This window comes from Ctenocephalides felis, unplaced genomic scaffold (genome assembly GCF_003426905.1).
Source record: "Ctenocephalides felis isolate EL2017-DRISC unplaced genomic scaffold, ASM342690v1 CF-g0.4_SCAFFOLD_00350, whole genome shotgun sequence".
Classification (NCBI taxonomy): Eukaryota; Metazoa; Arthropoda; class Insecta; order Siphonaptera; family Pulicidae; genus Ctenocephalides; species Ctenocephalides felis.
This window is the reverse complement of record NW_020536504.1, coordinates 3,727-22,015: the sequence shown is the minus strand read 5'-3', so window position 1 is coordinate 22,015 and position 18,289 is coordinate 3,727. Positions and strand designations below refer to the sequence as shown.

General features: G+C 32.6%; 1 protein-coding gene across 1 annotated transcript; it reads right to left on the bottom strand.

Moving 5' to 3' along the window:
• Positions 1-13,109: 13,109 nt before the first annotated feature.
• On the bottom strand, positions 13,110-15,510 carry LOC113363756. The gene is made up of 2 exons (XM_026606244.1): positions 14,721-15,510; positions 13,110-13,727 (listed from the first exon to the last, which is right to left on the bottom strand). Exons 1-2 carry the CDS (start codon positions 14,844-14,846, stop codon positions 13,212-13,214), a joined length of 642 nt encoding a protein of 213 aa, XP_026462029.1. The 5' UTR covers positions 14,847-15,510; the 3' UTR covers positions 13,110-13,211.
• Positions 15,511-18,289: the final 2,779 nt, after the last annotated feature.

Below are 18,289 nucleotides of genomic sequence, written 5' to 3'. Positions count from 1 at the left end.
TAAAGGTGTGTGATGATACTCACTGATAATTCTTAACTGATCTGAATGGGATAAAGGGTCTGAAGGCCGATTGAATATTGAAACATTGATATTAGTATTTTTAAAAATAAATCTGATCATAGATCGAATTTCGCCTTGCTCTAGCCTATCTTCTATCGATAGGCAAGGTAAGGCCAAATCTTTAAATCTAATTCTAAACATAATTCTCGTAATTTAACGAAACACTTAAATAAAATTTCATAAGTGGCTAAATCCGGTTGCCTTAATTTAGTTATTAAATAAAAAACATAATATTTGTCACTAAACTTAATATATGCTACATCTCCTACTTCTTTACGTTGGGTAACTAAATCATTAACATGATTAAATTTTATCTTAAAATTATTGAAAAAAGTATTATTACTATTAAAGTCCTTAGGTGAATCTATACAAAATGACGTGTTTTCTAAAAATAAAAAAGTCTGATTTAAAATCCTTAACCCTAGTATTAATTATAATGTTGTTACTTAATTATTATTCTAAAATTCATCATACGTATCTTCACACCAGTTATATGAAAAATCCTACTTAGGGCATCCGCATTGGTGTTGGCGGATTCCTTCTTATAAACTATCTCATAATCATATTCCTCTAACTTTATACGCCAACGCATGAGTCTGGAGCCCGGTTCTTTTAAATTCATTAACCATATCAAGGGCCGATGATCGGTAACTATAAAGAATTTGACACCATAAATATACGGCCTGAAATGTCGCACTGCCCAAACAACAGCTAATAGTTCTTTTTCTACAGTGGATAATTTTCCCCTGTGATGTCCCTTGTGATAAAACCGCGCCAATTGCTTTGCCAGAGGCATCAGTCGTTACATTAAACGTCTTTTGGAAATTCGGGTATTGCAAAACAGGGGCACTAGTTAAAATGACTCTTTAAAATTTCAAAAGCCTGCTGTTGGGATGAGGACCATATGAATTTTTTAGATTTTTTCAAAAGCTCACTCAAAGGTCTCGAAATTTTAGAAAAGTTTTCGATAAACCTTCGATAATAGCCAGCTAGTCCAAGAAATGATTTTATGTCTTTTGGCGATTTCGGAACAGGAAAATTGATTACCGCGTCGATTTTAGGGTTATCAGTTTTATACCAGAAAGTGTTATTATATGCCCTAAATAATAAACCTCTTTGCAAAAGAAATTACATTTTTGAGGCTGCAACCGTAAATTATTGCTGCGCAGCCTTTCCAATACCTCACTAATTCTTTTAAAATGTTCCTCAAGAGTATTAGAGTAAATGACAATATCGTCTAAATATACAAAACAATTTATTCCTTGCAACCCAGACAACACGGAATTCATTAATCTTTGAAAGGTTGCTGGGGCATTTTTTAACCCATATGGCATGCGCTTAAAATGAAAATGAGAACATTGAGTTGAGAAAGCAGTTTTAGACTTATCATTCTCACTCATTGAAATTTGGGGAAAGCCCGAAGCCAAGTCAAGAGTGGAAAAATATTTGGAGTTGCCTAATTGGTCAAGAATTTCTGAAATGTTTGGTAAGGGGAACGAATCTCCTATTGTAACCTCATTAAGTCTCCGAAAATCAAAACTAATCTCCATTTCAAATTACCTGAATCGGACTTCTTTGGAACCAAAAGTGAGGGCGCATTCCAAGGGCTAGTACTATGTTCTATTATATCATTTTCTAATAATTCGGATACTTGTTTATTGATTTCGCTCTTATGGCGATCTGGTAAACTATAAGGCTTAACATTAATAGGAGGAATATGAGATGGAGTATGAATACTATGTTCGATAGAAGAAGAAAAGGGAAGTTTGTCACCTTCGACATAAAAAATATCACTAAAATTTGTACAGATTTCTTTAAGTAATTTACATTCAATATCATTCAAAACATCGGTTTTTAAAGCAAAAAAGATTTTGTCTATTCTATTAGGATTAGTATTAAAAGTAATTTGATTTATAAGTTTAGGGCTTTCAGAAATATCTAAAATATCTGGCAAGGTATCTACTTTAAAAATGGGTAAGTTTAAATCTACTTCCTTATCATTAGAATTTACAATATTAATTACACAAGCAAAATTTGACGGTGAAACTAGGGTACTAGCAAAACAAAACTCCTGCACTTAATTCAGTTTTTTCAATTACTCCCACAGCATTGGTGTTGGTAGTAATTTGAACCACGGTTTCAGACCTTGAATTTAGTTTGATATTTGGTGGGGAATATCGTAAAGGCAAAATAGTTGAGTCATTGAATTTGAGTATTGAATTTGAAATGTCGATACTTCCACCAAAAGCTTTTAAGAAATCTATGCCCAATATACCATGACCTTTAATAGGCAACTTATCACTAACTACATTAAATACAAAATTAACTAATTTATTCCCTAACTTAATATTTATATTGGCCTTTTCTATAGTGCTTATTGTTGTACCAGAGACCCCAGAAATTTTGATTTGTTTTCTAAACCATCCCTAACGTTAATATCGTCATTTAAAATCCCTAATTTAATTAAACTTATTTCTGCACCAGTATCTAAAAGTAAAATAATGTCTTTTTCATTCGTACTCAAAGTTTCTAAACTAACAAAAGGAAGTTGGTTTTGGCTAAAAACGCATGAAATATTTGCTTCCTTAAGTTCTCTAACAGTGTGTGAAATTTCGGCTTTACTAGTTGAAGCAACAGGCTCTACATTACTTTCTACTACGTTTACCTTAGAGCGCTGTTGTTCGTTATAAATTCTTTTACGACAATCCTTGATTAAATGCCCCAGTCCTCTTGCAATAGTTACAAAAGATTTCAAATTTAACTTTAGGTTGAGCATTAAAGTTAGGCAAAGCAATGCTTGGTCCCGTAAAAGTTCATTACAAAAAGAGCTTGAATTCGGAATTTTGCTACATTTAATTGTTGCTTCAATCAAATCAGTTAAAATACGTTCTAACCTATTTTCGTAATCACAAACCGATTCGCGGGCTCCTTGCCTACATTGACTGAACTGCGACAGTAATGTGGAAAAAGACTTCTTTTCTGAGTACAAGCCTTCAAGTGTGGACTTCAAAATCTTTAAATTGGACAGCTTGTAAGGCCTTACCCTCTAGTTTGATATGCTTAATATACTCTAATAATTCGGACTTATTTGCCTCTTCTAAGCGCTTAAAAACGTATGAGCATTTGGCTAAAAATGCAGAAAGCTTAGAACGATCGCTACCATCAAAGGTTTGAATCATTGCTCTAGCTTCAGAAAGAGAAATGTGAGACATATTGACGGCTTCAGTAACACAAAGAGAAATAGCAGGATGGGAACCGTGAACAGGTGTAGGTTGAGGTATGTGAGAAATAATAACCTGATCGTTAAAAGCTGAATTCAATAAATTAAGAGAATTTTGGTTACTCCTTCCAAATTGTACTCCAAAAACCGCTCAAAGATGGAATCTGTCGACCTGCTAATTATCCTTTATCGTGGTAGTCTAAGATCACTGGTGTTCCTTGTATTGTACATCAAAACCCTAAATGGTTAAGCACCGTATTAGTACAAAATAATTTTAAAAACTTGAAACACAATGGTCTTAAGTACAAAATATGAAGCTTTATGTCATTAACATTTAACAAAGTTATGTGAAATATTCTAAAATATGGACAATTTTTTTTTTCTCAACAGCTATAATTTTATATATATATATAAAATTTTGTAAATTTCTAAGTTTGTGAATTTTCTAAAAGTTTGTGAATTTTCTAAAAGTTTGTAATTTTCTAAAAGTTTGTAATTTTCTAAAAGTTTGTAAATTTCTAAAAGTTTGTAATCTCTCTATATTTGAACTCTAATATAAATTATAAATTATGTCTAAAATACTAAAATTTGTTCTAAAATATAGTAAATAATTTGAAGTTTGGAAAATATAGGTTATATCTTAGACAATAATACACAGATTTATATAAAGTAATAAGAGTTAGAATTTAGATTTGGTAAAAATATATAAATGAATTATTAATTACATCTAGAATTTAGTAAAGTTTGCAAATGTGAATAATAATTTAGTGAAATGATACGATTATTATAGTTTGTCTGTATCGCTTTAGCGTCTCCTGAATGTTGTTTCGGTCGGCGCGTCCCTCCGTAATGGCGAACAAAATGGCCGCTCTCCAAAATTTCTTCAAAATTTCGCCAAGATTATGCTGATTACCAAGTCGTTGAATCTTCGTATTCTGCGTATATTATTTCCACTGGCCTATTTTACTTGTTTAAGGTTAGATCCTATCGACTGCCACCATTGTTGTACCATTAGCGTAGAAATTAATAAATATACATTTAGTTCAGAATAGTTGAAACACTTAGTAATCTTTATAACATGGTTTATTCACAAAATAAAAATATAGAGTTGAAATTAATAATTCTTGTCAACGATGTGTATCTTATGGCGGTCCAAATCAGAGAGAGTTAGTCGGCTTCTTCTCTCCAAAAACTTGGCGTCCTGGGTTGCCATAGCTGTCATGAGTGTCCTTCCCAAAGCCTCGTGTACAGGGTTGCCTGAGCAATGACATCTGTCCTTTCGAGCTTCAGGACCATAGATAAAATAAGAGTATGTTCGGGACGGTGAACATAAATGTCAGATGGCACAACAAACGATACTGTTTTCCATTTCGCGTTCCACTTCTTCATCTTGTGTAAAACCGGTTCAATTGTCTGCATAACGCAGCCTTTTATAAGGACAATGATTATAATCAACACAGATGGCAAAAATACAAACCCCGATCAAACCTAATCTTGATTTATATTATTTAAGAGGTATATTATTTCTTATATTATATATTAGGAAGACTAATTACAACTCAAATTAAGAAGGGAGCCATTATTGTGGAAAAAACTAGTTTTTCTGCATATTTGGGAAGCAATTTACTTTTTTTTCTCGTAGACCATTCCAACTTCGGAGAAAAGGCGTTCTGAAAAAATATTAAATTTTAATCAAACATGGAATTTTGAATTTTTTTGCTTACCACTAATTACATGGATTTTCATGACATAATATATTGGTAGAACGCAAATAAAGATCTATTTCTGTTGAAGCTTGATTTTTATCCTCTGATTTTTATGATGATCCTCCTCTTTCTTACATGGGATGAACTCGCATTATATCCCCTTGCTTCTTTACGGCTTATTTGTATGATACTTACTGTTTGGCTTTTTGCATTTGATTAGCAAAAAAGTTTGTGGATCCAGAAATAGTACCTACCAAATGATTTTTACTCGTTTCAATCTTTTTGAATCATTCTTGTACTCCTCGTTGTATAACCAGTATTAATATACTGGTCTATTTTGGATGTTTGCTATTCGTGACTATGTGCTCTTTTTATTCTAATACAGCATTTAGGTTGCAAGATACAGAATAATTTTAGGAATTCAAATTTTTTTGAATAGAATGCGGTTTCTCTTGTGCAGTTACAGAGTGATAAAAATGAGGTACGATTCTTCTACCTGTAGTTATCATTTGTCTCACCATTAGACAATTTGTGACTATTAATTGAATAGTATGTGTAATGCGTATACTACGTTCGGGTACTTAGCTATATCAATGCTCGTAACGTACTAAAAAGTACACCCAAAATTTTGGCTAAATGCGTTTTATTACCCTGTATGAAGCGAACAGCTTTATACTTGTGCACCGTTGCATTTTTTGTACATTGGAGCAGCAATTCGCTCCAGTTTATTTGATGTTGTATCATTTAATCATAATGACATTTTGCCTGTTCCCTACACGTTGCATCTGAAAGTCGAGCCAAACGATTTCGGGTTTATTAGTTTGTATATTAAAAGTCACCAGTCTCAAAATTCCGCATTACTCCATTGACAAGTCCATCCTCGATATCTATGTTATAATTAATCATGTATTTTATGCCGATCTTATAATTTATTTTATTTTCTAGTTTGATATCTTTACCAGCTCCAGTTCGCAACAGTTTTTGCAGAAATTTCTTTAGATGTTCGGCTTAATTGTTAGGCAATGAATTGTCAGGTTCTGACACAATTAAGACATTGGTGTTGCCCTCAATTTTCTTTTCATTGTACATGCTTACATTTTAGTTCGTTCCGTACAATCTGAAAGCATATTCAGTTACATCATCCGGTTTCACATCTCGTTTCTTTATCAATATCAGATCTTCATTGGTCAATGCGTCGTTAGCGAGATTATTTAGAGCATTAATAAAATTGAAAATGGTTCCATCTCGTTGTGACGCGAAACTTGGTATTACTGGCGGCAAGTGATTCAAGTCTCTCACCGCTAATATTGAAACATCACCAAATGGTTCATCCACGCCTTTGATTTGCCGGAGACATGTGTCAATTCGGCTCAACGTGTCACTGCCTACCATAGAAATTCATCGATGATCACGAGCTGAACTTTCGATAATTGATCTCGCACAGTGTTGGCTAAGTCGCTAGAGAGCTGGACCATGTTAACGCCAAATTGCTTGCTGGGCAAAACAAATGCAGAATGAAGAGTAATGCCATTGATTAGGGGGCGTCCATTAATCACGAAAGCCATTTTTAAGGTTTTTCGGACCACCCCTCCCCCTTGGTGATACTTGGTGATATTTGTGTATTTTTCGTAAATACAAAAAATCGTACTATTTTTAGAGTATTATTTTTAAATATTGATAGAGAAGTATAATGCTATGTTATTCGAAATTGAAGTACAATGATAAAAATATCTAGAAAGGGGGTTGCAGACTATTTTGGATTGGCATAAAAATAATAATAAACAATAAAAATTTGAAAAACGAATTTATTAGCACGCACACACACACACACACACACATATATATATTAGGGTGGTCCTTAAAATGGTCATTTTCGAATTTCCTTGCTCCCAGGGGCTCAAATGGTTCCAAATTGATAAAAAACAATTCTCTGAAAGTTTTAGCTCTTAATATTATCGTTTAGATAGAGCGCAATTCAATCAAAGGTTTGTATGGAAATAGCATGAAAAAATTTTCAAAATTTTTAAAAATGTTTTTTAGATGTAATTTAGCGAACAAATGAATGAAGAAAACTCATTCATTTGTCGCTAAGTTACACCTAAAACATTTTTTTTAAATTTTCAAAATTTTTTCCATGCTCTTCCCATACAACCTTTGATTGAATTGCGCTCTATCTTAACGATAATATTAAGAACTAAAACTTTTAGAGAATTGTTTTTTATCTATTTGGAACCATTTGAGCCCCGGGGAGCAAGGAAATTCGAAAATGACCATTTTAAGGACCACCCTAATATATATATATATATATATATATATATATATATATATATATATATATATATATATCTTATATATAAAATTCTTCTGTAACAATGTAAGTTTCATATTTCCTCCTAAACTATAATTCGGATTTTCATGAATCTTCCTGAAGTTTGTTCGGGAAATTTTTTAGAATGTTTTGATTCATAAAAATATAGTTAAATTGTAGAAATAAATAAAAAAAATTACAAAAAACCGCTTATCATTGTTTGCCCTTGAAAATATTTGAAGCTTAGTTTGACATTAAAAACAATTGAGGACTGTCATTTGCCAAACATTTCTATTCACTTATAGGCTAAGGCAATATAAGAATATAATAAATTCATAATTATGAATAAGGAAAATGTAATGTCTACATTATTAATGCCGAAAAGCAGCTGAGATGTGCCAAAAATTAAATTAATATAAGATGCAAATAATATAACATGCATTTGACAAGGGATGCAGTCTGCGCATGCGTCTGACGTGCGCGTGGTTTGCTTTTGCTTGCAATAATTTTGTTTGCGCACTTTGCGAACAGATTCGCCGTACGAATTCGCGCAAAGGAGCGAGCCATAAGTGATTGCGCTCAAACATATTCAATTTGCAGTCGTTTTGCCTTACTATACTAAGTCACAATACAAAAAAAATTATTTAGAAGTTTCATTGTGTCAAAAATTCATATGTATGTCATTGGGTACGGAATATTTACTCAATGGAGCGCTTTGGGTCTGAAATTTTTACTATTTTCCAATTCGTTTGGAATTATGGAACTAGGTTCATCTTACTCTTCAGAAGTGAAAACAATTTAGATTCCTTTACCACTTCTCGGGTGGATGACATTTCTTTTCAGTGGTGTAATTTAACTTTTTTCAAAATAACGTTGGGTATCGATAAAAAAACTAATTATACGAGAAAAATATTTAATAATGTTTTTCAAAAAAGGAAATACTTTTCAAGTTACTGGATACTGAATATTTGTTTCTTTTTTGCGTTTTTCATCATTTGTTTCTAACACTTTCAAAAATATACATTTTAACGAAAATCATGTAATGAACAGAATTATATCAATTAAAATCTTAATAAATCGTTATTTTATAGTGTTTTAGGAACATTATTAGGCTAGATATGAAAATGGGTTTTTATAGTGCTCAAAATAAGCTTTAAAATGAGTACTTCTGCGTGTAAAATGAGTGAGCTATCATGCAGATAAAGAACGCATGCAATGTTTTTTTTTTTTTTCATTTAAATCAAATACTTTGAGTGCCATATCCACCAAAATTAAAAATAATCGTATTCAATCTAGAATTAACTTGGTTTAAGAGATCTTGATGGATTCTAGAAAATACCACAACTTTAGTACAAATGATTCTCAAAAAACTCATGATTTCATGAAAAAAAACATTTAAAAAAAAACAACCAATTTCTCATCATAATACCTCTGAAAGAATACGTATAAAAGTATATATATAAGAAAATTCGAGGTATTTTTCTGACTAATTATTATTGTTTATTATTTTTTCGTTACACAAATATTGATAGATGTATGATTGAGCTGTCCAACCAGAGGTCTTTCGAGCCCTTTAACCCTTCGCCGTTTTACAATAAGAGAAGTTACGGTAAAATTAATGATAGAGAAAGTTGTAGCTCATTTAATCACCTTTAAAATAGTGTATTACAAGTTCTGATAAAATCAGAATTAAAAGAGTAATAATCCAATTAATGCTGTGGATGGTGACGGAGTGCAAATTGTTAAAAACATTGAAATTAAGATAAAGATTAGCCTATTTCCAAAATATCAAGTAAATTGGAGCACAGTAAAAAAATTCACAGAGCAATAACTTTGTTGATTGTAAGTTGAATAGAGCACATGTGAACAGGATTTGACAAATTAATTCACTTCAAATATAAACTTAAGCAATAATGTATATTGATTTATTGGAGAAAAAAATGTAATTTAGATATTAAAATTACTAAAAGCCAGTTAAAATATGGTACGAAATTATAAAAATTATAGGTAACATTATTGAAGCATATATTTTGGGTAAAAAAATAAAAGGTGATATTGCACCTTTGCCGCGAATGCTATATATTAATTCTTTCTGAATTTGTTGTACTTTTTAAAAGAATTCAATTTTCAACACGTGTAACTTATGCTGTTACATAAATCACAAAGGCAGACGATCATTTTTAGTGTGATAAATTTGGAAAATCGATGTTTTAGTCGTGAATAAACAAAAAATCATTCATTTATACATCCACATCTACAGGTATGACTAAAAATACTATATAACCCTTAAATGAAATAAAATAAATTTTGCTATTGGAAATAAATTTGTTCTATAAATCGCAGTGTATAATTTTTAATATACAATTGTATTAAACATTTTTTAATATTTGTTAAATGAATAATTAAAGTGTTAACTGTGGGAATTGAGAACAATCATTTTATTTGAAATAGTTCTACATTCAACATCACTCATATATTGGTGTAAATAGTAATTCAAAAAACAGTAATTATTATTTTTAACTAAGCAGTAAATATTAGTATAAAAAATTGAAAAATTGTAGACATGAGTACAGAACAACGTCTGTCGGGTCAGCTAGTATATATATATATATATATATATATATATATATATATATATATATATATATATATATATATATATATATATATATATATATATATATATATATGATATACAGGCAGTCCTCGTACCTACGGCATGTTAGGTTCTCGAAATACGCGACGTAAATCGAAACGACGTAAGTCGAGACATATTTTTTCGTATGTTTACATGTAAAACTCAAGGGGTAGGTTCCACACGGACTCGAAATAATAAAAAAAACTGCATTTATAACAAAGGACGTACTTTATTATTAAAAGTAAGTTCTTAAAATAATTATATATTATGCACTTATGAAATTGCTAGTTATTTTTGGTATTTGTGTGTTATTAATTTTAATAATAATTATAAAACTTATACATATGTAATGATAAACAATAAATTAAACTTTTGGCTTAAAGAAACTATCAATTCTAGATTGCTTGGCTTCTTTCTTCTTGCTATCATACAGATCTTGGTAACAGTGATAGGCTGCACAAATTTTGTTATTAACGTTAAAACTTCTCTCAAAATTAGGATCATTTTCTTCAACAATTTTCATGGCATTCTTCAAATTTGCAAAGGCTACGGAAAGTTTTTTTAGTGTAAGTTCTTTCTCAGAATCACTAATAGAAGAAGCTATTTCTTGTGACTCGAGTGCTTCCTTTTGTACTTGTGCCTCCAATTCAATAAGATCTTCATCAGTCAGTTCTTGCGAATGTGAGCTTAACAGATCATCAATATCATCAGTAGTAACTGCAATGTCAGGGAAACGGTTAGCCAAATGAACAATGTCAGTTGTGATCTCATCGACATTTGGTTGATCTGTAGATGTAGAACTTTCAGATGGCTCAAAAAAAATGGGCATAACTTTTTCCATACTCCTTTTAAATTGTTGGGTGTCACCTCATCCCATGAAGTAGCAATATTTTTTACGCATTGCAGGATATTATAACTTTTCCAAAAATCTCTCAGCTCCATGCCATCATTTTCATTAGCCTTTACAGCCTGTGAAAAAGTTCTCCTGGGATAATAGGCCTTAAAAGACGCGATAACTCCTTGATCCATCGGCTGTAACAACGAATTGGTGTTGGGAGGCAGGAACACGACTTTGATTTGAGGATCAATATCGGCAATACGCACAGGATGGCCGGGAGCATTGTCCAAAATAAGTAAAGCTTTATAAGCCAAATTATTGTTTGAACAGTACTGTTTCACTTCAGGTATAAAATGCTTAGTAAACCATTCTTCAAAAAGTATTGATGTAACCTAAGCCTTTGGATTAGCCTTCCATATAACTGGAAGAGTACTCTTGACGTAATTTTTGAGAGCTCGAGGATTTTCAGACCTATAAACTAAAAGGGGTTTCAATTTAAGATCACCTTCAACATTCGAACCCAATAACAACGTCAAACGATCTTTAGCCGCTTTAAATCCAGGCATAGACTTTTCTTCCTGTGATATAAAAGTACGAGAGGGCATTTTTTCCCAAAACAAACAAGTTTCGTCCACGTTAAAAATTTGTTTAGGCGAATAGTCTCCACTTTCGATAATTTCCTTTAATATTCCAGGAAAACTCTGAGCAGCCACATGATCGGCACTAGCAGCTTCTCCTTGCACTCGAATGTTATGTAACGAATATCTCGTTTTAAAGCGCATGAACCATCCGCGACTGGCAGAAAAACATTTTGTTTCGTCACTATTATTCTCGCCACGTTTATTTTGCAGTGTGTTGATGATACTCAGCGCCTTATTTTGTATAATAGCCAAACTTAGAGGAACCCGTCGCTGAGTTTGATCTTACAACAGTTTTTCCATTTCATAAATTAAAGCATTCCTTTTGCGTATAATAGTGCTGTTTGAAGAGACGGAAGGAAGAGCTGTTAAGAGTTTTTCTTTATCTTTCAATATTGTTTGTACCGTCGTGCGTGATAAATTAAGTTCTCGTCCAATAGATGAAGTCGAATAACCGCGATCTTTGAGTTTCAAAATCTTAGATTTAACCTCCATTGTAATTGACTTTCTTACTCTCTTCTTCACTTTATTATTACTGTCTTGTTTAGGTGGCATTGTTTAAAATTCACTTAAATATGTATGTAAACACAAAAACTGTAAAAGATGCAAAAAAACTAATTTATTACGTCTTGATTGTCCGTTGTCCCTGAATGTACTAAACAAAATCAGCGACATTTGCGGGGTATTCCCCGCACGAGACGACACCGCGCCCCGCCCGCGCCCCTCACGGACATTGACCTTGCGACAAGTGAATTCTCCGATATGCCGGAAATCGAAACAAATGACGTATGCTTGAGGAATAGCGTCAAAACATTAGCTACCCATACACTAGCGTTCTTTCATGCAGTTCTTTCCGTTGACGGTTTTTCCTGTCAGATTACCAAAGGGAAAAAAATCTGTTGATCACCCACTAACACAAACTGTTTCCTACCATCTTTCTTGTCGTATTTTCCTGTTAGACTTGTCATCTCACATTCATGAGGAAAATAATCCTGTTACAGCACACTAACGTAAAATATATTTTCTGCAATCTTTCTTCCTAAAAGTGGATCTGTACGGAAAGCATGTTGGTTAGTGTGTAAATTTATCATTTTTAGACACATCTATCCTGACGATCGATCACTTTACTTTTGACAAAAGGATTTTGCTAATTGTGAAACGATAAATTTACAGAGTGTATAGTGCTGAGTACTAGTGCGGTTATATAAAAAAATATTAAATAATTTTCTATTTTGCATTATTATTATTTATGGAAAGAAGACGAAGAATTATTGCTATCACATGTGCTGGGTTAGTAAGTGAAGGCTTCGTTTTTAAGCAACAAAGAAAAAAGAAAAGACGTGCCTGGTCCAAAACATGGTTACTGCAACGAGCGAAATACGGCGATATGAAGCTTTTGAAAGAACTAAAAAGAAATGAACCCGACGATTTTAAAAATTACCTAAGGATGAGTGCAGACGTGTTTGACAAGTTGTTGAAATTAGTTGGCCCATATATACAAAAACAAAATACTCAAATGAGAGATAGTATACCAGCAGAAGAGCGACTTATTGTAACGTTAAGATTCTTAGCTACTGGAAGAAGCTACGAATGTTTAAAATTCAGTAGTGGCATTTCTCCGCAATCATTAGGTCGCATAATTCCCGAAACATGTAGAGTCATCTATAAAGTTCTGCAAAAGGAATATATGAAAGTAAGTACAATACCTTGTGCAAAAAGTCCTCTCTTTATTTTAACAAATACAAATAAACTAAAAAACTCATCCTAATTATAACAAGAAAACGTAAAAAAATTATATAATTGTTATTCACGACCTGCTGAGGAAAAATAAGCTCGCAAACCTTCCATAGGGCTAACATTTTCAGCAGGAGTAGATTCCGCTGTGGAATAATTGTTTGATAGGGAAGGAGACGGAAAGGAATTAGACGCTAATGAGGAATGGGCCGAGGACCCTGGCGACACATGAGAAAAATTATTAGAAGGATAAAGTCCTACATTACTGTAGGTTACATCTACGAATTCATTCAATTGACCCATTATTGCCTTATTAAGTACTTTAGTTAGCAATGCTTCAGCATACATCTTTTGTTCTGGGTTTACGACTTTTTCCAATTTTGCACTTATGTATTGACCCAGGGCATCATTTTCTGTTGGTTTGGAGTTTAGTGCCTCAGTACACTTTGCAAGAAATAATTTCCGCTCCCTGTCTTCACAGATTTTTTTGTTTTGTGCAGGGCTATGACCGTCTGCATTCCTATATCTCTTGTTGTTGGTGTTAATATTAGTATTAACCACTGACTCTACATTATGTGCTATTCCCTAAAAAATATTTATATGTTACATACTTCGAAGATAAGTTTTTACTTTTTTAACACATATAACTTTATTTTTAGTTTCCTACTACTACAGCAGAATGGAAGAAGATTGCGGAAGATTTTGATACCCGTTGGCAATTTCCTAACTGTGGCGGAGCAATGGATGGCAAACATATTAGAATCGCATGTCCGCCAAACACAGGAGCACTTTACTATAATTATAAAAAATTTTATAGCATTGTGTTGATGGCATTAGTAAATGCAAATTACGAGTTTGTTTATGCTGATGTCGGAAAAAATGGAAGAAATTCAGATGGTGGTATTTTGGAATACACTAAGTTTTATGACAAACTTATCAACGATCAGTTAAATATACCACAAACAGTAGATAACATCGAGCATCTCAACTTCGTTTTTGTGGGAGATGAGGCGTTTGCCTTGCATTCACATATTTTGAAGCCATTTAGTCAAGTGGAATTGACCTATGAAAAACGAATTTTTAATTACCGATTATCCAGGGCTAGAAATGTTGTTGAGAATGTTTTTGGACTTGTTGCTTCTCGATTCAGAGTGCTTCATACCGCAATTGCCTTGAAACCGGAAAACACAACATTAGTTATAATGGCAATTTGTGCTCTGCATAATTTTTTGCGGCGCAACAGTGCATCATATTTCAGTCAGAAAAGTGTGGACTCGGAAGATAAAAGCTCTCATGAACTACGCAAAGATGGGGATTGGCGAACTGATACTGGTGACTTTCATGGACTGCAGAATTTAACTCGTAATATGACTTTGGAGGCAAAACGCAGCCGCGATAGATACCTCCATTACTTCAACGGTGATGGTAGTGTTCCTTGGCAACATGCAATGGTGGCAAAAGGGAAAGCATAATCAAGAAATATATTGGTTTATGAGTAGAAATTTATAATAAGATTTTTCAATTACCTATCTAATTTTGTAATAAAAATGAATGATAAAATGATTGTAATGAACATACTTCGTTGGTTTCATTGCCTTCGTTGGGCTCGTCTATTTCCTCCACAGGTTCTTGAAATGGGCTATTTGTTGACTCATTGATGTTGTCACAACTACTGGTTGGTAGTTCATGATCTACTAAAAACATCAATAACTTGAAATACCACAAATGTGATTTATAATGTTCGTCAACACCTCTGCCTGATCGCTTTGACTTTTCGACCTTTAAATAATATTAAACTATTTACTATTTTGCACCCTTTTGGGACAGCTATCTATGTATAACTACGAGTATTAACAAGTGTATACTTGCCTTTTTAAATTCTTTGCGGAAGGATCCTCTAATTGATTGAATTTTTTGTTTTACTGTTTTGTGGTCAGCATGTGAATCGTACTTTCTCCAAATCTTTAGCAATTCCAAGTAGCCTTTATTTTTTAAATTACGGTTTTGGTATAGTTCTTTATTCTGTATCTGCCACAAAGCTGGATGAGCTCTATAAGTCTCAATAAATTCTTTCAAAATCCCTTTTGGGACATTTCTTATGTCACCTTTTTCACTTTTCTCTTCACAATCATCATCGTTCAGTTCGGTTACTTGAGTCAATCTCAATTCTTCCTCCATATTAATATTAATATTATTTATTATTCACAAAAAAACAATAATATTATTATTGCACAAGAACAACCCGTGTCCAACCACGCAACAAGAAAGAACAACGCGACTACATAACCTGCGCGAAAACTACGTGCCCACTAACTATGTCTTGGGCAGGAACGTCGAGACATCCCCGAAAGAAATTAGTAATGCTGGAGCGTCATGTCACGCTTCACTAAACACAAATCTTTCCTTCGGGAATCCCCTTTCCGTCAGGAATAACGGTTTTCCTAGAGGAAAGAACGCTAGTGTATGGGTAGCTATTGTTTGACGTAACTTGAAACGACGTAAATCGAAACGACGTAAGTCGAGGACCGCCTGTATATGATAAAATTGTTTCTTGGGCATCCATCCAGTAATTAAAAAACAGTTTTATTGAAAAATGTTTTTATTTAGAGAACATACGTTTCGGGTCTTGATTTGACCCATCTTCAGTGCTACAATTAAATATTTCAGGTTTACAAATGAAAACAATATAAAAAATATAAAAATACATAATTACAGACAAAAATAAGTAAAACAATGTATATGAAAAGTATATATGAAAAACAACCATAAAATAAACAAATGTAAAGAAACTCACCATACAAATAAATTTTGAAAAATAACACAAAAACACACAAAATTGCACGAAAAAATAAATATGAAATAAAAAATTGATAAAACGTCGAGTTCTGAAAATTTTTAAAAAAATTGTAAATTAAAATAAATAATATAATTATAAAAAAGTTAATTATGTTAATTATAAAAAGGTTTTATTATAAAAAGCTTTTTCCAAACGAACATGTTGTCAGTTTGGAATATGTATGACGTGTGTGTACGAGAGTAAAATGTGTGCGTACGTGTTTGCGGAAAATAGTGGAAACTGTTATGTCATTGGATTAGAGAACAGGATAGAGAGAATTTTAGTGGTTTCATATTACGAAGATTTTCTCAGCGATCATGCGCAGTAGGAACATAGAAAAAATATAAATGTGTAAGCAATCCATAATCAACGGTTAAACATAATATGTGGAACAAAATGAAAATATAGAAACACATTGAAACCATGATAGACAATGTAAAAATGAAAAAATATGTGATGAAGAGAAATTTATTAAGAAAAAGTATATTATAAAATATTAACTGAAAGCGATAATAGTTATGGAACAAGTTATTATATAAACAATTATAACATATCATATATATGTATATATACGCAAAACAATAAATGTATATATGTATACACATACACATACATATATATGCAAACACATGCACACATACATATACAATATATATGTAAACATATATATATATATATACACACATATATGCGTGATAAAAAACAATTCTCTGAAAGTTTTAGCTCTTAATATTAACGTTTAGATAGAGCGCAATTTAATCAAAGTTTGTATGGAAAGAGCATAGAAAAATTTTGAAAATTAAAAAAAAATCTTTTAGATATAACTTAGCGACAAATGAATGAGTTTTATTCATTCATTTGATCGCTAAATTACATCTAAAAAATATTTTTAATATTTTTGAAAATTTTTCATGTTATTTCCATACAAAACTTTAATTGAATTGAGCTCTATCTAAACGTTAATATTAAGAGCTAAAACTTTCAGAGAATTGTTTTTTATCTATTTGGAACCATTTGAGCCCCTGGGAGCAAGGAAATTCGAAAATGACCATTTTAAGGACCACCCTAATATATATATATATATATATATATATATATATATATATATATATATATATATGTATATACATGTTAGGATGTATTGCGCATATTGAAAAAATTATTCGAAGCATCGCGGTAAATATTGCAAAGAGAAGCCGAATCAAAACGTTCGTTAATAGCAGGTAAAATTTGTATGAAAATACTCTCAGCGAACCATTGCGGAGATGGCATGACTGGAAGAAAGCTCTCAGCGCTTTCATTGGGCTCGATATACTCTGCTATGACTTCATGGGCATCAATAATCATGTTGCTCCATACTTCTTTTAGAACTTCTCCAGCCTTCTGAAAGTTTAACTTCTCTAGATTTTCATTTTTTGTTTTTCCTTGCTTATCCACGTGCGTATCAAAGTGATCATGAGGAAGTACCAGACCAGATAATTCTCGGCTTAAAGGCGCAATTCTTCTCTCAACGCGATTGAATGCGCTTCTGCCAGGTGCATTTGTAACCACGAAAATAGCATCAAGATCGTTCTTGACAAAGTGGTTTATAGCTTTAGCAATAACTTTGGGATACCTCGGATTTTCGTCGGGCTCTCCATCAGTTGATATGAAAACCACTGGTTTCATGTGTCCTCGCTCATCTCGCATAATTTCTTTAAAATTATCGAGAGTTACTGCTAATCCAAGTCTACAGCATGAGTGGAAGCTGTCGAAGAGGAGTGTTTTCCATTTCTGATTGCTATATATGTTGGCCGTGAATATGAGACTGCCTCAAGACGGCCCATATCATTTTCTTTTATGATGCACCCAGCATATACGCTAGGGATCAATTTATGCCTCGAACCAACGACCCAATCTTGATCAGGCAATGGAATTCTGTAATCAACATGCATCAAGAGCGGGGCTTGCTTATTTGTCGCTATCAAACCTATTGGCTCCCGGGATTTATCATCCTGCGACAAAGAACACGCTGTTTTGGCCCGAGAATGGATGCAAGTGTCCCCAATGATCTTATTGTGGAGACACAAAAATGTTGATCGGGATGAGCCTTGTGGTGATCCTCCTCAGGACGACTCAATTTTACTGGCACAGTAGCAACATGCCTTTTACCTTCCAAGCTGGTGTAATTTCTCGGAAGTAATCGAAGGTATGCGCCACTTCTTGAGATTTTGAATCCTTGCTTTTTTAACTTTTCGAGCTCAAAATTTAATTTTTAATAATAATTAGGAAAATATCATAGGTTTTTACTAAAAAAAGTTTATTTTTAAAT